At 55.2% G+C, this 19,651-nt stretch overlaps 8 protein-coding genes across 8 annotated transcripts; 5 read left to right on the forward strand and 3 right to left on the reverse strand.

Annotated features, from left to right (window-relative positions):
* Positions 1–21: 21 nt before the first annotated feature.
* Positions 22–751, forward strand: SETTUDRAFT_36076 (uncharacterized protein; the record flags this gene model as incomplete). Its single annotated transcript, XM_008033090.1, has 2 exons — positions 22–216; positions 272–751. 2 exons carry the CDS (start codon positions 22–24, stop codon positions 749–751), a joined length of 675 nt encoding a protein of 224 aa, XP_008031281.1.
* A 1,099-nt stretch (positions 752–1,850) lies between these two features.
* Positions 1,851–2,942, reverse strand: SETTUDRAFT_100412 (uncharacterized protein; the record flags this gene model as incomplete). Its single annotated transcript, XM_008033503.1, has 1 exon — positions 1,851–2,942. The coding sequence occupies one exon, from the start codon at positions 2,940–2,942 to the stop codon at positions 1,851–1,853; it is 1,092 nt and encodes a 363-aa protein (XP_008031694.1).
* Positions 2,943–3,988: 1,046 nt separating this feature from the next.
* Positions 3,989–6,933, forward strand: SETTUDRAFT_100195 (uncharacterized protein; the record flags this gene model as incomplete). The annotated part of the gene is made up of 4 exons (XM_008033504.1): positions 3,989–4,218; positions 4,271–4,382; positions 4,435–6,345; positions 6,406–6,933. The coding sequence occupies 4 exons, from the start codon at positions 3,989–3,991 to the stop codon at positions 6,931–6,933; spliced, it is 2,781 nt and encodes a 926-aa protein (XP_008031695.1).
* Positions 6,934–8,246: 1,313 nt separating this feature from the next.
* Positions 8,247–9,578, reverse strand: SETTUDRAFT_124730 (uncharacterized protein; the record flags this gene model as incomplete). The annotated part of the gene is made up of 1 exon (XM_008033505.1): positions 8,247–9,578. The coding sequence occupies one exon, from the start codon at positions 9,576–9,578 to the stop codon at positions 8,574–8,576; it is 1,005 nt and encodes a 334-aa protein (XP_008031696.1). The 3' UTR covers positions 8,247–8,573.
* Positions 9,579–10,661: 1,083 nt separating this feature from the next.
* On the forward strand, positions 10,662–11,643 carry SETTUDRAFT_24705 (glycosyltransferase family 4 protein; the record flags this gene model as incomplete). Its single annotated transcript, XM_008033035.1, has 3 exons — positions 10,662–10,705; positions 10,790–11,376; positions 11,447–11,643. The coding sequence occupies 3 exons, from the start codon at positions 10,662–10,664 to the stop codon at positions 11,641–11,643; spliced, it is 828 nt and encodes a 275-aa protein (XP_008031226.1).
* Positions 11,644–12,478: 835 nt separating this feature from the next.
* SETTUDRAFT_99762 (uncharacterized protein) lies at positions 12,479–14,017 on the reverse strand (the record flags this gene model as incomplete). The annotated part of the gene is made up of 1 exon (XM_008033506.1): positions 12,479–14,017. The coding sequence occupies one exon, from the start codon at positions 14,015–14,017 to the stop codon at positions 12,479–12,481; it is 1,539 nt and encodes a 512-aa protein (XP_008031697.1).
* A 385-nt stretch (positions 14,018–14,402) lies between these two features.
* SETTUDRAFT_24707 (uncharacterized protein) lies at positions 14,403–16,183 on the forward strand (the record flags this gene model as incomplete). The annotated part of the gene is made up of 2 exons (XM_008033036.1): positions 14,403–14,581; positions 14,635–16,183. 2 exons carry the CDS (start codon positions 14,403–14,405, stop codon positions 16,181–16,183), a joined length of 1,728 nt encoding a protein of 575 aa, XP_008031227.1.
* Positions 16,184–17,651: 1,468 nt separating this feature from the next.
* Positions 17,652–19,133, forward strand: SETTUDRAFT_24708 (uncharacterized protein; the record flags this gene model as incomplete). Its single annotated transcript, XM_008033037.1, has 7 exons — positions 17,652–17,798; positions 17,862–17,898; positions 17,950–18,041; positions 18,092–18,346; positions 18,385–18,563; positions 18,618–18,961; positions 19,024–19,133. The coding sequence occupies 7 exons, from the start codon at positions 17,652–17,654 to the stop codon at positions 19,131–19,133; spliced, it is 1,164 nt and encodes a 387-aa protein (XP_008031228.1).
* Between the last annotated feature and the right edge of the window lie 518 nt (positions 19,134–19,651).

Here is a 19,651-nt window from a genome sequence, read left to right on the forward strand (position 1 = left end):
GGTGCAGATGCAGGTGCAGGCATGACCGAGGGCCGTGGCGTCTACAAGCAGAACAGGACGAGCATCATCGGGACAGGGCTGGACTGGCATGGGATTGGATATGCGCCTCGGGACTTCTGGCCGGCCGACGGATGCATACACATAGGGAATGGCGACGGGCGCTTCTCCGTCATGGCAGACCAGTCGGTCTTGGTCTATGTGGTATCCAAGTACGTAGTATGTAGTATGTAGGCACAGGTGTAGGTGTACTGCGTGTATACTCGTGCCGTAGTCCCTCCGGCGTATACGGCACGACAGGCGTTCATGTGCCCGGGCTGTAAGTACAGATGCCACCAAGGCTTGGCAGCATCCAAAGGAGACGGACCCAACGAGCACGAGAACAAGTCAAGATAGCGGCCGCTATTACACGCCCATGGTGATAAGTAGTCTGACCAACCCCCCTCGCACAACAAGGATACGCCATAACTACATATTACACACTACATTGCTCCACCCTGTCCCGCTGCACAAACACAGCAAAAGGATCCACACCAACACCACGGCCTGTGCCATGCCAAGCCGTTTCAATCTACACGATGCTTTACCTCAGACACGCTGCGCGGGAAGAGGTGGCCGCGTCCGCGTGCCTTTTGAACACGGTCCGCCTCAACACATGCGCCATGACGAGGGCTGCTGCCCGTTTGCCTCCCAGCCCAACGGTCCAAATGAACGTCCATGTATCTACTACAACTATGTGTACATGTCCATGTGAGATTGCGCGGCAAGTGGGTACTGCATGTGGCACGCAATGCAACCCTCCAGTATATAGTAGCGGCAGCTGCTTTGGGAAGGTCGTGCACACGGGAGACCAGGTTGCATACCACGGCTTGTGGGGATTGGAGCAGAAATCAGTCTTAGTGCGATCGGAGCCTGGTGTCAAGATCGTTCGTCATCAGAGAAGCCTTTGCCTTGGCCTTGAGTGTGCCTATCTGATGTGCGCAAAGAGAGAGAGAGAGAGAGAGAAGATTTGAATGCACTCCCTCATCCAAAGAAATCGACCAGTCTCCAACTGCATTCGGGCTAGTACTGCTCGGTTTCTTTGCATGAGGTAATCCATCGCACAGCAACAAACAAACCCGCCCTTGTTTCGCTGCTCACGGCAGACCAATGACTGCTTTGCGGTAATGTTTCGTCGGCCCTGGATGCTCTAGAAGCTTCTTGGAACAAAGCCTAATACCACCGTCGTCCATATATCCATCTATCTATCGACCCGTTGAATAATACCCGATAAGCCGTACATGCACATGTCTATCTAACAAAGAGAAGCGAGCAATATCCACCATACCGTCCTCGCCTCATTGCCTTGACCATCCATCCATCCATAACAAAATGCCACATGTACATGCACATGGCTGCATATACCCGCTACGCGAAGCCTCCATCCCAGGCTTGCTCCCTCCCACCCTATGCATCCATATTGCTGCGCTCCCAATCCTCGTCCACGGCACATTAATAGCTCCTCTGATAATGCCCCCCCCCGACACGCTGCCAGTGGTGGAAGCTGATAACCCCAAAGCACCTTTGTCCCACCGCGTCCTACACCTACCCACTGCCACCAAACCTCACCATGACATGCAGCCTCAGCATATTACACTGCTATCAATCATGACGCCTCTTGCCCCCGAGGCTGCAGCCATAATTAACCTCGCCCTTGTCATGACGCCACACGCCGCCGTCTTTGCTCACTGCAAAAGCAGCGAGTGCCTTGTCTGCAACACGTCGCCAAGCACCATCGCCTACGAGTACGACGTGTCAGGTTGGCCTCGTCCAAATGTCAGAGTCCGGACCAAAAGCCCTAGGTGTAGTGAGTGCTAGAGAAAGCTGTTCCCAGCGATGGGGCTAGCCCACTTTCCTTTCCTCGCAGCTCGCATTTCGGCATACAAGGCTGGATTGATGCCCTTCTTCTGGCATCTCTTCATCTCGCCTTCCGAAAGCATGCTCGTGTCATATCCACTCGAGCTCCATTTGCTGCTTCCGCTGCATTGGCTTCTTTTGGCTTCGTCTAGTGCCGAATCCACAGAGCGCTGCTCTTCGCTCGGCGACGAGGCTGACGCTGATGGGCTAACGTGGTATGAGCATCGGTCAATCGTCGTCGACTTTTCAATCACCATACGAGCAGGGCCAGGAGGCGCCTCTTGTAACCTGTCTGACAATTTCCGAGGTATCATCTTCCGAAACAGGGACTGAGGCGTGTGCTGCTCAACACTTGCATGCTCAATGCGTGTTTCGACAGGCGTGACCGACTGTCCCGAGCTGTCACTTGCCGAGTGCATCGACGACGGCTTGGAAACGACACTGGGCGGCCGACTGCCAAGTGCATCGTCTTCCAACGTGTACCATTCCGACCAAGGGGCCTCGGCTTCGGCCATGTCATGGCCACATTCGCTTTGGTCGTCCGAAGCACTGGTCGTCACTGAATCAATCGTCTCCAAAGAGGTTTGTCGGCGCAGATGGGGAGGAAGTCTCTTGGTGTTGTTGATTTCTCTCTTGTTGTTGCGATACGAAACAAGCCCACGTGCATGGCGCCGAGCAGTTGGCGGCTGGACTACGGGAGCCGGGTCAGGTGACGGGCCGTGGCCAGCTTCTACTTGCCGAAACAAACATGAAGATTTGCGGGTAAGAGTTGGGTGCGGTGGTGGGTCGACTGGATGTAACCGCAGTGGATTCACAGTTGGCGAAAGGGGTGGATGACGCGTGGGCTCAGTGTAGTGACGACCATGAACCGAAGCTGATGGCGTCGACGCTATTGGGGGTGGGGCAGCGTCGTCTACACCTAGTTCCTCGTGGGTGCCGTCCGACACAAAGGCGCCATCATGTGTGTGTTGCTGCTGCTGCTGCTGTGCCTCCAGAGTGGCTCTGGCCCAACGACGAATGGGAGGGGGCACGGCGTCGTCAATGTCCATGGCGGCGGCTAAGCGGGCGAATGATGGATGTGGTCGCAGTGCGACAGAGGAATGGAAAAAGAAAAGAAGATTCGACGTGAAGACGAGCCGTCGTGTCAGTGCCGCCAAAGCAGGCGGGCACAGCAATCATGACGCAGCGGTGCCTGACAGAATGACATGGCGCTGGTTAGCGCCAGCCACAGGGCATGGCTGTACCTTGCATTGGGGGCTCACGACGAGATGGGTTGGGCTCCAAGTTCTCATGTGGTTTCGTGATGCAGCAGCGCCGGAACAGCGGCGGCTCGTGTACTGGCACATGGAGCCGTGGTCGCGACGCGGCGGCGGCCAGGAGGGGTGCAGGCTGTCGTCTTGCATGTGCATGTCCGAGTAATGGTAGTCGCAGTGGCGGCGGCGGCGGCGGCGGTGGTAGTGGTGGTAGTGGTTGTAGTGGTGTTGCCTGTGGATTGGGCGGGTGGCTAGGGCGACGGCCGTTTGGGCCGTTGCTGGCCAGGCTGCAACGCAAACGGGTGACAGGGTCACGTGCGAGATGACGTGCTGGGAGCGGCGGGCACTGGGCAGGCCCAAGGGGCGTGTGGATGCGGATGCGCATGCGCATGTGGATGTGGACGTGGATGTGGATGCATCTGGCAGCAATCGCAAGGCGTTTCACGTGTGGGCGGCGTGTCAGAGCTGGGGGGTGCGAGGCTGCTTTGCTGCTGTCGTGGGCGGCAGCAGTTCCAGGTCGATGTTTCAAAGGCGGGCGGGCCCTGACAGGCCGGGAGGCCGGCCAGCCGTTAGTGCCCAAAGCAGCCTAGGCGGGCATCACCACCTGCACCCAGCACCCAGCACCCAGCACCACCACCACCACCACCACCAGCCTGCGCGCTCGCCTCCCCTGCCCTGCCCTGCCCTGCCCTACCGCACGGCGCCCTCTGTCTCTCTCCCGCCCTCTCGCTCTCGCGCTCTTGTACTCCCCCGCCCCCCTCTGCTGTCGCCGCCCACCGCAGCATGTATGCCCCAGCCCTCGCCGCACCCCACCCGCCGCGCTGACCCCGTGCCCGCTCGCCATGAGCAACGACACGCCCACGCCCATCTCCGACGACCAGGTCGTGGCCCTCACAAAGTCCGCCTTCGAGCACTCCCGCCAGGACATCAGCCACCGCGCCGCCGCAGAGACGCCCCGCGAGCTGCACCAGCAGCAGCAGCAGCAGCCCGGCATCACCATCGACCTGGGCCACAAAAACATTGCCCGCCTGCCCGACGAGGTCATCGATGTCATCCGCGCCGAGATTGAAAGGTAACGCCCCCTCGCCGCCGCCGCCGCCATGGCCGTGTTACTGACGTGCCAGGCTCGCCCTCTCGCACAACCTGCTCTCGACGCTGCCCTCGCGTCTGGTCGAGTGCAGGCGCCTCCGCTACCTCAATGTGCGCTACAATGCCATGCGCGAGATCCCCGACGCCGTACGTTGGCCCGCCCTGCCGCCCGCCTCGTAGCCCGCTGACCCGCTGCCAGATCCTCGAGATGACGTCGCTGGAGATTCTCGACGTGAGCCGCAACAAGATCCGATCCATCCCCACCAAGATTGCAAACCTGACGTCGCTCAAGGTGCTGGCCATTGCAAAGAACAAGATCGAGGAGCTGCCCGTGTGCCTGGGCGAGATCAACAGCCTGCAGGTCCTCAAGCTCGACGGCAATCCCCTCGTCTTCCCCCCGCCCGACGTGTGCACCATCAAAGACAATGCCCCCTCGCCCGCCAACGAGAACGAGCGAGATGCCGTCATAGCCACCCAGGTCAAGCGCTTCATGCGCCAACACATATCCAAAGAACGCCAGCGCGTCGAGCTGGAACGCGTGCGCGTCGAGTCTTCTGGCGACGAGAGCTGGACCGAGAGCAATCCTGAGACACCTCGCCCGTCCAAGCGAGCCAACGGGGGGCGCTTCCCCGTGCGACCCAGCATAGGCAACATTGAAGGCTTCTCCGACGCCAAGCCCGATTCTCCTGGACTGGCTGCCCCGCCCATTCCGGTTCGCTCTCACTATCGTGTGGGGTCCACGACGAGCAATGGCACCGGCTCTGGCATTACCGTCACCAAGAGGCCCCCGGTCGCTCCCCTGATCCTGACAAACGGGAACAGCGAGCGCAACCGCAGCCAGAGCGAAGGCTCAGGGCCCTCGTCGCAGCGCCAGAAGCGCATGGGCATCTACACCAACAAGACATCCGACTTGGCATCGGTGAACGAGTTGCGCCAAAGCAGCCATTTCCGGGGCTTTAGTCAGGGCATCTTGGTCCCTGCCAATTCCGCTGCCAATGGCTTCTCTGGACCGCCCAATACGGGTGCTTACGACGACACTGGCACCGTCAGCTATCTCTCAAATCGTCCGCTGTCCGACGTCCGTGAACACCATCGTGGATCGCGTGCGCCCGATATCGTCGTGGAAGCTGCAAAAAACTTTCTCTACGCCATCTCCCAACTGCATGACTGTGTATCGCACATGGTGCGTTCCATCAAGTTGACGGCCAAGACCAAGGAGGGTCTACGTCGCAAAGAAGACTTCTACCGCAGGTACTCTACCACGTACCTCAACATTCGAGCACTGAACGAAGTCTTGCACAAATTCGATCGGCTAGTCGAAGCAGACGAGGAAGAAGCGCAGAAACTGTCTCGAAGCGTGTACATGTATGCACTAAGATGTCTCGACTCCTTCATGTCCATCACTCTCTCAGTCGCCGAGAACCGCATCGAGATTACCCAAAATGCGAATGCACACATCATGCGAACCTTCCTGCTTCTTCAGCAAGGCAGCCTAATCGAGATGAGGAATGCTTGCTCGATACTAGGTGCACAGTTCAGAGATACTTCTGCCGCAGCAGTCAAGCCCACCGGGGGTGACAACCTCGCGACAGTCCGTGCGCGACCGTCGAGGCCTCGTCGCTTCCCAGTATCCCCGCCGCAGCTGCGGACCGGATATCAGATGCCTCCGCCCGTCATTCTACACAGCAATGACAACAGTCGATCAAACACCCTGACGAGCCTCAGCGCCGCAACGCCCCGCTCCGGAGGATCCTTCTCGACCACGGCACCTGGCATGACGCGATCCAACACGCTTACCAGCAGCTTTGATGAGACGGACGAAGACGCTCAGTTTGATAGAATCTACACCAAACTCCGCAACGCATCTGATAGCTGCAGAAACTCGATAGCTCACATCACGCGCATGATGCGAGAGCAATTTGATAGTCTGCGACGTGACCTCGACTCTGAAGACCCCAGAGTAAAGGCATTGGCAAATCTCATTGATAAGGCCAATGAGGTTCAGCAGATGGCGAACCCTCTGGCCAGCCGCCTGTCACAGATGCAGCTCAAAGACAATTATACTAGAGACCAGCCCGATTTCTGGCAGCAATGCATGGGCTTCATCAAGGTATGTACCCCACATTGTGCCCCTCAACTCGAGACCGGCTTGCTAACGAATCCATGCTAGGCCTGGCAAGAGCTTGCCGCAGCGTATACCCAACAAGGCAGAGAGCATAAGCTGCTCACTGGTGAGGTTAAGCAACTCATGCGACCGTTGCATAAGATGGTCAAAGAAGCTAGTCTGGCTATCAATGACAGTCCATGGTCGCATCTTACAAGCAACAATCTTGGCTTGATGGGACCGCCGAGCCTCTCCTCATTCACATCACGGACACAACCACCCAAGTTTTTAAACAAGCCGAATGGAACCATGTCGTCGAGTGGGGGAGGGTCTTTCCCAGGCCCGATTAATACATCAATCCCTGCAATGGCCTCAGTCTTTTCTGCACAGCCCTATTCTACGGCGAGTTTTGGGTCACAAGGGTCGGGTGGATACAGCACGCCAGTACCTGCAACGCCGTTGAGCGCCGCATTAGGTGCCGCCGCTCAGGCAACTATTCCGAATACACCCAGGATGCCCTCGCAAGGTTCCAACACACTCAATGTCTTTGAACGGGCTGACCGGCTATTGAGTCAGACAAGCCGGCGCGTATGACCACGGCATATGACCACCGTCAATGGGGATTCTGCAGTGATGCTATCCAAGTCGGTAACGCGGGTGTTTCTAACCGTCCGACAATTGCCCGGGGCGTATACGAGCTTGCGTCTCCACACCACACTAACGTACGTACACATTGTCTTGTGCGCTGGTTTATCGTTTTGTTTTACCGTAATGGGCGAAACATGTTTTTCTGTCCTCCTGCACACCATTAGCGTCGGCGTTTGTCCGGATTTCACTCTTTTCTTTCCGCATCACACTCTGCATACTGGGATCATGGCGTTGAAAGTCTACTGAAGTCGCTTCTTTTTTTTTCTCTTCTCGCTATCGTCATTTGCATGTACCAGGCGTCTTGGTTGATTGAATCTGCGTTGGGCAGGTGGATGATGGGCGGTTGGGCTGATTGCTGGTTTGGGACAATGGGATTGGTGGTTCCCGGGTGATGGTGCATGCGGACATGCGTAATGTTTTATATGGAACGAGCAGTGGAAGTTGGGGAATGTCTACCCAATGGACACGGAAGAGCAAAGAAGATTGCTGGCATCTTCATTTGATATGAGGTGATGGGAGATGATAGGATCATGGGCTCTCTGGAGGGCATTTGGAGTGAAGAAAAAAAAAGTAAGTTTGGGGGGAACCCAGGGATTGGAATCATGATTTGGGTAATACATAGACACAGTTTCCTTTTTCCTTCTTTTTTTTTGCACGCTAGACGGCTGATTTTGGGTTTGTCCATTTGCGTTACCAAGTTGCATAGACTTTGAAAAATACCTTTGTGTTTGTTTGTTTATTTGCTCGGTTTACTTGTTTGGTTTGTTGTACTATTTTTGCTTGTGTGGCATTGTGCTGTGAAATGCTCCTTTTCGTTGTTTTCATAGACTGTTCTCGCGCCTATGTATATGTTGATTATGATGATGATAGGAATGGCGACGTGCATGAGAAATTGGCTGTATCAACGTGAATTCGTCTGAGCACTACTACTATTATCAAGTGTCTAGTTCCTGCTGCTCTCTCTAGCCTTACCATTCCTGGACATGGTGTATGCGAGAGAAGCATGTACAACAGACGCATACCAGGTGAGAGTGAGTGAATCAATCAATGGATGCATGGGCCCTATATTGATTTTCCAACATCTCTTGGGCTGGAAATACATTGTCGCCTTGTACTCTGGCAATGACTGTAAATAGTAACCTGGGGAATGCGTGATTCGAAATTGGTATTTTGAGCACTTGTCTTGACTACGGACATGGATAGACGGCTGAACTTGTTTTTCTTTCTTCTGAACAAGCTATATGATTTCGTAGTGGCGCATCTTCTCGAAAACCAGATATATATAGTTTCCGTGGCCGTCGCTTCAAACAGCTGGGAGCATTTGTCCTCGGTATCACGTCATCTTTTGGGCATCTACTACACTTCTGAAGTATACCCAAGCACATGGAATGGACAGGCAGATGCAGAGCAACACCAAACATGGAGTACCATAAGTATACGCACACAAATGTAGCGTCTTGCTCCCTTGGTCTACTGCCGAGGTTGGCTACCTCTGAGCAAGGTGAGCTCCCAAATGGTCGTAGTCTCATCAGAATGCCCCGTGAGCTTTGTGGAAGTATTCTACAATTTGAACACAGGCACAGTATTTACACTCTCCGTGCCTTTGAGATGGGCGTTGGTGGCATGAGCAGTGGCCGCTTGCATGCGTTGAAACCTCGTGGCGCAGGATACCTTTTGTCGAGCCAGACGTTCCACAGCATGACTGAAGCCGTGCTCGATGACCAATACAGCATAAGAGCCGCAGGCAGGTTTTGGCAGAGTGGGCCGATGAGCAGCGAAACGCAGAGCAAGGTCCGTCGAAGTAGATTGGGCCAGTTGGCACCGTTTTCAACCGTATTCTTCGAGGTATAGATGTTTGCAAACATGATGCCTGATGCGATAAACGGGAGGACACCGGTTGGGTCTGGAAGAAGCAGGTCCGGGAACCAGAGCATACCCTCTGTTGCCAGCGATGGCTCGAACCACTCGGAAGGAGTCACTCGCGCTACGACTTGGCCAGTTTCTGTCGTCATTGTCGTTCGCTCGCCTCTGAGTACAGACATTGCCATGCCCAGCAGGCCATCCTGGGCGCCGCATTTCTGCCGTATGGTCTCGGCCATTGCGAAGAAGATGGGTATCTGCCCCAGCGTCCAACTAAGCTGGCCGGAGAGGGTGACATTCCACCTCTTGTCCAATGCCGACGTCATGTCCTTGACCTCTTTCTTGACTGCGAGCGTGGCTTGTTGGGGCGTGCGGAACCCACCGCGCTTCAAGATGTCGTCTCGCTTCTGGAATGCTAGTGCCTGGCGCAGCGGGTGCAGGCCAATGTAGCGGGCCATGAGAGCGCGCGCACGTGTTCCGGCCACGGTGACGAGCAGGCCGCGAGCAACAAAGGCACTGAGGGGTATGGCGGCATACCAGGGGGCGGCGCCATGTATCAGCGATATCATCTCGTGCGGGAGGTAGAGCAGCGTGTCAATGAGGGGATCCTGTCGCGGGGCCGAGGCATGGAAGGCGCGCGCTGTGGGACGGCATGCTGGAGCTCTGGATGGGCGAGCGCTCCTTGGAAGCAATTGGCATGCTGGTGGGCGCAGCAGGCGCGGGGACAGCATGGTGTTGTGCTTTGTGGGCGAGAGCAGTAGCAGCAGCAGCAGCGGTGGTGGTTGTGCATGCACGGCAAGACATCGTGTCCATGTCGAGTTTGTCATGACTACGTCGATGGTACTGCCGACTTTGCTGTAGAGCTTTGCAAACAGCTGCCAGTATTTCTTCTTTGCCAGTCCGCGGTATCCTGTGCCAGCGCCTTCGTGGATGCCCTTTCCTCCAACTTGCAGCGAATCGAGCATGTCGGTCGAGATGGTCGGGTAGTGTACGTATGCGCCTGTCGGGACAGTAGGAAAGAGAAACGAAGACAGGCCAAGGGCGAATGCATATCCCATGGTATCTATGAAGACGTCTGGGACGAGGAGCGAGAAAGCATCGTACGCGAGGATCAGGGAGCCGAGAGACTGTCCGAGTAGGGTGAAGCGTGGCCATGTGCTTGCAAGCACCCAGTCGCGAGTTGTCAGATAGAGAAAGTGGACGGTGGGCGGGTACAAGTCGATGTTGAAGCGATCTCGGACGCGCTTGAGTATGTCTGCCTTGTCGACGTCGTGGTCGCCCGTGTAGACGATGCAAATAGCCTTTGGCCAGCGCTTTTGGTGTGCTCGAATGGCGGCCCAGAGAACTCGTTCGCCGCCGCCTCCTGCATTGCTGTGCAAGCCTTTTGTTAGCGGCCATGTGCCCGCCCTTTGAGACTCGCCATACATACCAGAACGGGTGGAAGAAACCCACGATGCCGTCCCAGTCGCCATGGGCCTGGCCGCCCTTGGCCGCGCTACTACGAGGGGTACTGCCCACTTGCTCCCAGTCCTCGTCTTCCTCTTTCTTCCTGTTCTTCCGGTCGGCCTCGTATGCCTTGGCCTCGCTTTCAGCTCGCGCCAGCAGCAGTTCCCGCCGTGTGCGGGACCATCGGCGGAGGTGCTGGCCCACCAGTCCTGCAGCCAAGTGCAGCGCCTTGGGAAGTAGAAGAAGCGCCATAAGTGCAGGCACGAGCAGCGACAGAAGCATGTGCAGCAGACCCATCTTGGCCAGGCACGGTGAGGGCTGTCGGGGCTGGCTGTTGGGGGGGGCGGAGCGGAAGGCCAAGTCAATCCATGGGCGGAGGTGAATGTTTTGGAGAAGCTGGACAGTTGTTCAGGTGGGATGACGGTTCCTGGCGGCCGGGCCGGGGGGGGGGGAAGCATGGGACCCTGGCGCTAGGCAATTGCTGGCTTAGCGGCAGTGGGAGCCTCTTCGTCTCGGGAGTCCAAGGCCATGTCAAGTCGCTCTGGGGGCCCTATCGCACCAAGCGCAGCAAGGCATTCGATATTGACGTCGTCTTCCCCCCTGTCGCAGTCGAAGAAGTTACAGAGGCCGTCGAGGTGTCCGAGTCCAGCGAGAAGAACCGTGGCCCAGACCTCGTCTACATTGCGCAATTCCGACCGGAAAAGAACCATCGACTGATTCTCGAAGCATTTGCCTCATTTCTACATTCCAAGGTGGAACTTCCCGCATACTCTAATGAAACCCCTAAGCTAGTGCTAATAGGATCGGTGCGCAACTCGCATGACGACGCCAAACGAGTCTACCAGCTGCGCCTCCTGGCGCATGAGTTGAACATCAAGGATAACGTAGAATTCATTTGCGACGCGCCGTGGCCCCTGATGCTCGAACGGATGCGCACATCAAGCGTAGGCGTCAACGCCATGTGGAACGAGCACTTTGGCATCGGCGTCGTCGAGTACCAAGCCGCAGGCATGATTGCCGTCGTAAACAATTCCGGCGGCCCAAAGCTTGACATTGTGGTCGACGTGGACGGAAAGCCTACTGGTCAGTTTTGGATTCGATTGCATAGTACACGGTAAATGTCCATTCGGCATAACTCTGACACATTGTACAGGCTTCCATGCTAGCACGGCCCAAGAATATGCAGAAGGCTTCCGAAAAGCGCTCACGCTTTCGCCACAGGAGACGCTGGACATGCGGCGCCGAGCCCGCCGGTCTGCTGAGCGCTTTACCGATAAGACGTTTGCGGACAAGTGGCTTGGGAATGCGGAGAAGCTGGTTGCGCTGCAGATCAAGAGGACGTCCAAGTGAGAGCGAGAGAGACTTTGCTTGCGTGCCTAGAAAAAAAGCGTGGCAATACGGGCGTTGTCGTTTTGGGTTCTTTTTTCCCTTTCTTCTTCTTCATCTTTTTGATACCACACGTCAGCATTAGGGAGTGTACTTGTACTATAGCATACGTGTACCCTACATTCTCTTTTTAGACAAAACACAGCATTACTTGTAGTAATTCTCACATCCTCACAAGGGCATGCGCATATTCACGAACCCCGACGTGCAACAAGACCAAAAGATAAGAAAAAGCACCGCTCAGAGTGGCGTGCAAAATATAAATTTCTTTTTCATTGAGGCTGGACATGACCGCTTTGTTTTTGGTTCTCCCATTCCCGTTGCTTGATTGCTCGGAGCTAGCCGACATAATGAATGACGAGACGATATAGATGGAGTCCCTAGGTTGTTTGGGGCCTACTTCCCTCTTTCTCTTCTTCTTGTACCTCCCCGCCCTCTGGCTGACATGCTACTTGTATGTCGGAAGAAAAACAAAATGGATATATAATTCGTCAACAGGTAACCCCCCCCCCGCCCTTTCTTATCCCATGTCCGCGTGACTTTTTGCACAAGCCTGTGCTTCCCTAAGCGGCACCCCACGTCACAAAAGAAATAAGCCCTTGATAGAATCCCTGAAGTCCCCGCCCCAAAAGAAGGTAGGAGGGTCCAAAAAATGAATACTTGATTTTTCTGAGGAGAAAAAAAGAGATAAGTAGAACAAATGTGTGATTAGTTGAACCGGTCCAGCCGACTTGCGAACAGTGGAAGATGTTAGCACAATGACAACGAGTCTTGTTTTCCTTCTTCTTGTGCATCATCATCAAAGACGTTCAAGCTCTTGAAAGCGCTCAACGGGATCAGCAAAAGATCGCGTCAAGCCGACCGAGGCCCAAAAGTCGTCGCTGATATCTTGGCGGTGCGCAAGACGCTCGAGCAAGGACCGGGCGTCACGGAGTTCCTGGTCTAATGGCGTAGAATCGGCCCGTACCAATGGCGGGGGGGTCTCCTCCTCACTCGTGTTTGCAGGCTCGTCGGCAGGTCCGTCGAGCTGCGACATTGGAGGCCTTGAGGCTTCTTCCGTCTGCGTGTTTCGCCAGTTGGTTCGGTTGGCTCGGTTGTAGAAGTTGTGTACATAGACGCTTGCGTCGCGGGACCGGTCGATTATGCGAAGCGAGTAGCGCTCTGCGTCGCGCATCGGGGGCTCGTTTGAGAAGTATGATGGCCGCATTCTGCGACGGGGCGCTGTCGAACTTGAGAGGCCGTCTTCGTCTCCCGGGTGTTCCGTGTGTGGGCGGCGCATGGGAACACGTACTTCAGTCTCCTCGTCCTCTTCCGTGTCTGAGGCCGTGTCGTTGTCTGAAGTATCGCAAGCACGGAGGAATTGATCGTGCTGCAGAGGACTTGGGCGCCGTGAAGGGATCGTGAGATGGGTCTGCGAGGACGAGGCCGAGTTCGAACTGCCTGCCCGGGAACTGGGGTGCGAGTCTGTGAACGAGGCTGACGCGGCGGCTGACGCAAATGACGATGTTGCAGTTGGCGCAACGGGATCGTCGACGACGGTTGTAAGGAAGGTATCCCAGCTCAATTGGTCGTCGAATGGACTGACGCTGCGATTGCGGTCGCCCAAGCCGTCCAGAGCGGGCACCGGGCTCCAGGATTCGCGCAACGAGCTTGTAGGCAACGGTCCATCGGCGATGGTGCGGCGACCCATTCTGCGGAGTTGTGGAAAGGCCACGGGGGTGTTGTCGCTGCTTTCGTGGTCTTCATCAGGCGTGCTGGTGCCGTCGCTCCTTGGCGCATATCGGTCCGCGCGGGGGCTCCGCGAACGTGTCAATCTCGGGTGGGCAGCGCGACGGTACGAAGGCCGCTCGCGGACGCGGGAAACGTCGCGCGCGTCGTGTGCTGTGTCTGCGCGCGAAGGTGGTGAGGCTGTGGCGGGCGCAAAGCCCGGGGTGAGGCCTGCAAGAGAGCGTTCCGTGTCTCGGGCCCTGCGGGTGCCATAGGTGCGGATGAACTCATCCAGGCGGTTGCGCGACCGGCGCAGGGTGCTGATGGGGCTCAGCGGCGGAGGGGGGTTGCCGGCAGCCTCATTGCCGCGGTAGTCTGATCTCGAGACTTCGGGCACCGGGGGCGGCGCGAGGCGCGGGCGGTGCGACGAGCGCGGGATCCATTCGATGTGGGCAGCAGCGCCCGGCGCCGAGATGAGGAACTCGGTGTCGAGCGTCGTGTGCGGCCGTGGCGACCGGTTTGGTCGGACGCGACGCCGGATGGGCGAGCGCTGGCCCGTCAAGTCGGCTCGCAGAAGGTCCTTGTCCCTTGCTTGCTCGCGCTTGATGTTCCATCCGATGGGAATGCCCATTGCGCCAGCCGAGTCCGAGTGTGTTGTGTTGTGGGGGATGGGGGGTCAGGGAAGATGGTGGAGATGTCGTGTTGATGGTGACGCGCGTGGACGGATGGGCTGGCGATGGCCGGAGGGGGAGCTAGCAGCCCAAAACAGCGAAGCGCCACGCCTGCGCCACGCCTGCGCCACCGAGGCTGAGGCTGAGGCTGGGGCTGAGGCTGAGGCGGAAGCGGAAGCGCCTGGGCAGGCGCCATCGCCAAGCCGCCGTTGCCTCTTGCAGCCTCTGGTTCACTCGCTTCCGTGAGTCAACAGCCGCCCATCGCTGCCGCTGCTGCTGCTGCTGCCGCTGCCTCTGCCTCTGCCTCTGCCTCTGCTATAGCACCCTCTCCCTGTCCCCACGGCCATGATCCAGCCTGGCTTGGAACGGATCAGCCAGCTCTTGAACAATGTCCAGTTCCCGTGGAGGGCAATCCATGTCGCCGGCACCAATGGCAAGGGCTCCATCTGTCATTACGCTGCCACCCTCATCGTGCGCCGCAAAATCAAGTGCGGTAAATTCACCTCTCCACACCTCATAGACAGGTAAGTAAGTGCCTTGTCGTGCGACCCGTCTGTCCGTCGTCTAACGCGTGCAGATGGGACTGCATCTCCATCGACAACCAGCCCGTAGACGAGGCGCTCTTTCGGAAGACGGAGCAGCACTACCTCGACCTCAGCCTGAAAAATGGCATCAATGCCTCTCCGTTTGAGATCTTGACTGCTACCGCTTTCGACATCTTCAATCAAGAGCAAGTCGAGATTGGTGTGGTCGAAGTTGGCATGGGTGGCAAGCACGACGCCACCAACATTCTGAACAACCAAGCAATCTCCGTCATATCCAAAATCGCCCGTGACCACCAAGACTTTCTGGGTAACACTCTAGAGGAAATTGCCCTACACAAGGCTGGCATCCTTAGACCCCGGGTGCCGTACATCATCAACCCGAGCAGTGAGCGGAATGTCCAAGGCACAATCCAAGCATACGCAAAAAGTATCGGCGCTGGTCTACGACTCGACCATAACCCGCCGGACCTTCGTAAAGCCCTGTTCAAAAAACATGACTGGCTGGAGTTCACTAGACATCTGCCACTGGTTCAACGTGAGAATGCAACCTTGGCTGCCATTGCTGCTAGGCAAGCTCTCAGGAGGTTAGGGCTTTACTTCAGGCCTTTTGACATTGGGCGCATGCTTTACAAGTCCCGCATAGTTCCGAATCGTGGCCGTATGCAACTGGTTAGAGTCCCGCCCATCTTTGGCGATTATCCGCAACATAAAGGACGCAATATTTTAGTCGACGGTGCCCACAACCCTGATGCTGCGAAATCGCTCAGCGGTTATGTTCAAACGGTCCTCAGAGATAGCGCAATACCTGGCGTTGGCTTTCCGCCTCGAGGAGGATGGCCAGTTACCTGGGTACTTGCCATGACTGAAGGCAAAGATGCACAAGAGTACCTCCAGACACTACTGCAGCCAGGAGACAATGTCATCACGACTTCATTTGGCCCTGTGGACGGCATGCCATGGGTAAAACCAATGGACCCACAGCACCTGCTTGAAATAGCATATCGTGTGCAACCTCGCATTACAGGGCTAGCGATACCGGAAGGTGGTGCATTTCGAGCACTGTGCGCAGCCAAATTCATGACTGAAAAAGGCCGACCTATAGTGCTGACGGGCAGTTTGTACCTCGTCGGCGACTTCCACCGCGACTTGCGCTCCCATAATAGCAACCATTTTTGGACAGACCCAGAGTTTGCGCAAGAACGTGACGCAATGAAGACAATGCTGAATGTGGAGAGGTCCAGAGTTAATCGCTCACTCAATCCTGGTCTCTCAGATGAAGTCGGTCGGACTAGCGGCAAGGGTGAGAAGAGGAACACGGAATGGAACAGGCAAATCTCTGACCGAGAAAAGAAGAGAGCTATACAAGGAGAGTTAGAAAGGCTTGAACGAGAAATGGAGCTTCTTGCAGCTGAAATGCCGGGTATTGGGCATCGACAAGTCTCAAACGCCAAGGTTTCCAGCGAGTCAACTAGTTCCACGGAATCTAGTAAAGACCAAACCGAGTCTGTAGCCGAGGAAACACCCATAGCCAAAGATGAAGCACGCATTGTGCCCATACAACCGAATAAGACCATAGAGTAGAAGGACCTAGTCTCAAAGAGGGCTATCACGCGAAGAAGGACGAGCGCCGCGCTGGAACGGACAAGTATGGCTGGATGGCTAGGTCTCATAATGGAGTTAAGCGATGATGTTAACCAGTTTGTGAACTGTCCAGCACATGTTGCAGCCAGGGCGAGGAGACGCAGAGGGGTGGCAGCTTGTATCGGTTGGAGTACCAATGTGGTTATGGACAAGCACGAACTAGAAGCATCACAGCCCTCATTTTATAAGAAGCACCTGGCCTCATCTGAAAAACAAAATCTTGAAGGACATTTGAATGCCGGCTTGGGGTCACGAGAAAGAGAGGGATAGCAAACAACAGCTGTTCAGCCATCGACATGATGCCGCAGAGCGATTCCTACACAAAAGACTCATCCAACGGCTTACTGTACAACGGCAGCCATTGTTCAAAAAAGCAACAGGCCGGTTTGGCGGCAAGAGATGGATACTTGAGACCAAGGATTCTACAACTTGCTGCAGTGTATAGATTTGGGCTCGTGCAGCGGCCGCACTTCGGACTGCAATGCATATCACGGCCCATACGTATTGATATGGGACCTTGTATGTACGCTACCATGAATCATACCCACGCGAACGAGCATTTCCAACTTCTACATCTGCACAAGAAGACGATCCTACAAGAACTGTGTAGTGCTTTATGTGATGCACTTGCTAGTCGCTGCATATGCATCACACGAATGAGGCTCTGCAAGATTGTGCGCTTGAGCACAACTTAATTTGCTTTTCTTTTTCGCACATCTTTCCCCAAAATGGGTTGCGCCATCCCGCACTGCCTGCTATTGAACGATTCCAACCAGGATGTGCGACAGGGCGCGGCGTTCCGATTCTCGCGAAGGAACTCGGCTGCTGTGCCGGGAGGACGGGAGAAGGAGAAGAAGGAATTGGGTATAGTACAAGAAGGCTGCCGACTTGGTACTGGAATGGCGCGACTGGGACCTGAGCCACCCGTGGCTTGGCAATGCAACCTGTCACTGTCCCGACTTGGAGGGGCCCACTCCTACGCGCCAGCGACTTGGCTTCATCATACGACCGTGTAGGATCGCTCGAGTCCGGTTGAATCCGTGATAAACTACTCCCAGGCACTTGGACATCCTAGTCGATCTCGTCACAGACCGTGCTTAATCTCGTCGGTGTTGCAAACCGTCTTGGGATGTCACTGGAAATAGGCCAGGGACCACACATCACCCGCTTGCAGACGATCGGTACGTGTCACATGGAACAGGGAGGAGTGCATCATGAGGGTGGCGTCTTCCATACTTGATACATCCCTCGTAGTAAAATCAATCGTATTCCCAGAGTCAATGGATACTCAGGAATCTTCAGCACATTGCCCGATTAGAGGGGTACTTTCCATCACCAAAGGCCGCGGTTCCAGAGGCTGCCAACTCACACCTATACACGATCCAGTGGTTTCTGACTGGTAGACATCATGTATCACAACTACTCGAAAGACATGATGATTGGTCTCGCCATCGCGTTTGCGATACTGCCGTTTGCGTTTGTCTGCTTACGACTGTGGGCGAAGAGAATATCAAAGCGTCTTGGATGGGATGACGTTCTCACAGTCGCTGCACTGGTAAGAAACATGCACGGAGAACCTGAGCACAAAGCAAGAACTGCAAAAGCTGACTGAACACAGGCAGTCTGTGTGACATGCTGTTTCTTGCAACTAGCCAGTCGGTCTCCGCATCACCTTAGCAGACTTACCACCTAACCTTTCGGAACAGCGGCGATACATGGCTACTTGGGGTCTCACCAGCCCCTCGACGCGCAGGGTCGACCTATCATGGACGATCTTGGCTTAATCTTCTTCGAAGAGGTCAGTCTGTCCATCTTTGCCCAGAAAGTCTTGCTCTGATAATACTCTAGACAAAATTTGCAATCAACATGATTTCCATCATTGGACTTGGCCTCGTCAAATCGTCAATCTTGATCTTGTACAAGAACATCTTCAACGTCCGGAAATTCCGCCTCTTTGTATATGCCGCGTTGGCGTATGTGATCGGCTGGACCATCAGCTTTTCTTTCTCGCATCTCTTTACTTGCTACCCTATCACTGTCTTCATCGAGCCCTACTACGGTAACAGCTGTGTCAAGACTGTGCCAATGTTTCTGGCATTGTTGGTAGGTCACCCCATGTTTGACCTGACTGATCATCGCAGACAGGTGATCTAGTCTGGGTTTCAATCAACATTATGACAAGGGCTGACTGCTCAAAATATTATACCGATGTTTTCGCAGATCTCGTCATCCTTATTCTTCCCATCCCTATGGTAATGAGCGTGCGAATGGAGAGGAAGAAAAAGGTGGCTGTCATTGTGATGCTTTCTTTGGGTGCAGCGTAAGTGGATTGCTTCCCTCATCTCGAAGCGACGCAGCGTGACTGATAAAACAGTGTATGTGCCATAAGTATCACACGCGTGGTGGCGACCTATTCCATTGCGGAAGAGTACATCAAGCACCCCGACGATGTCATCTACTACACAGCGCCCGTCTTTTTCTGGACAAACATTGAGCTATCACTGGGTCTTGTATGCGCGTGCTTGCCCACTCTACGGCCAATCTGGTTCTACTTCTATCCAAGAGAAGAGACACGGTCTGGGTATGGCTATGGACATAGCTATGGCCTAGGATACTCGGGAAGAGGCTATGGATCATCGGGCCTGCACGGCACTACGAAACACAGTTCTTCCAGTGGCAAGCTGACACGGAAGCCCTACCAGGAGATTGACGAATTAGGTACGTCGTGGCGGCGATATAATGACATTGAATGCAAATACACACATGCTAATGCCACGCAGAGCTGACGAAGATGTCTGAGGACGCCGTTCACATAACCCCCGAAGACGCTTCTGCCATCAGCCGAAACAGAATGACAAAGCAGTTGACCATTCATCAAGCCCTAGCATGACCAATTCCCCATGTGGGAACCTCATCTTGCAGCTCTCCGAATAGCTTTCAGCTCTTAGGGCACTAGTGCCAGCATATACGCTCGTGTAATAGCATATGATGCGTTTCAGAGAGGTTCTTTTCTGATCGTCCACGGATAACGGTGATAGGTGTCTAACAAAACGATTGGACGTCAGCTAGTATGTAGGCGTGGTTCACTCGGCCTTTTTCCGCCGCCACTACGTAGTGCTAGCACACCAACTTCGAGTTTTCTGGAAACCGCCAGGAAAGCACGCTATCTAGGAGAACCGACCAATTAGTTTCTTGTAAGGGATTTGTATATATTTAACAAAAATTACACCTATTCTAGAAAACTTGACAACACACCAACTTCGAGTTTTCTGGAAACCGCTAGGAAAGCACGCTATCTAGGAGAACCGACCACGAGGAATCGACTAACAGCACTTTTTAACACCTGCAGCTAAGGCGCTAGCGCGCAGTAGGGAGAAGAAGGAGGCCTTCCTTCGTTTTCTCACGCCT

Source organism: Exserohilum turcica, assembly GCF_000359705.1.
Source record: "Exserohilum turcica Et28A unplaced genomic scaffold SETTUscaffold_9, whole genome shotgun sequence".
In the NCBI taxonomy this organism is placed as follows: Eukaryota; Fungi; Ascomycota; class Dothideomycetes; order Pleosporales; family Pleosporaceae; genus Exserohilum; species Exserohilum turcicum.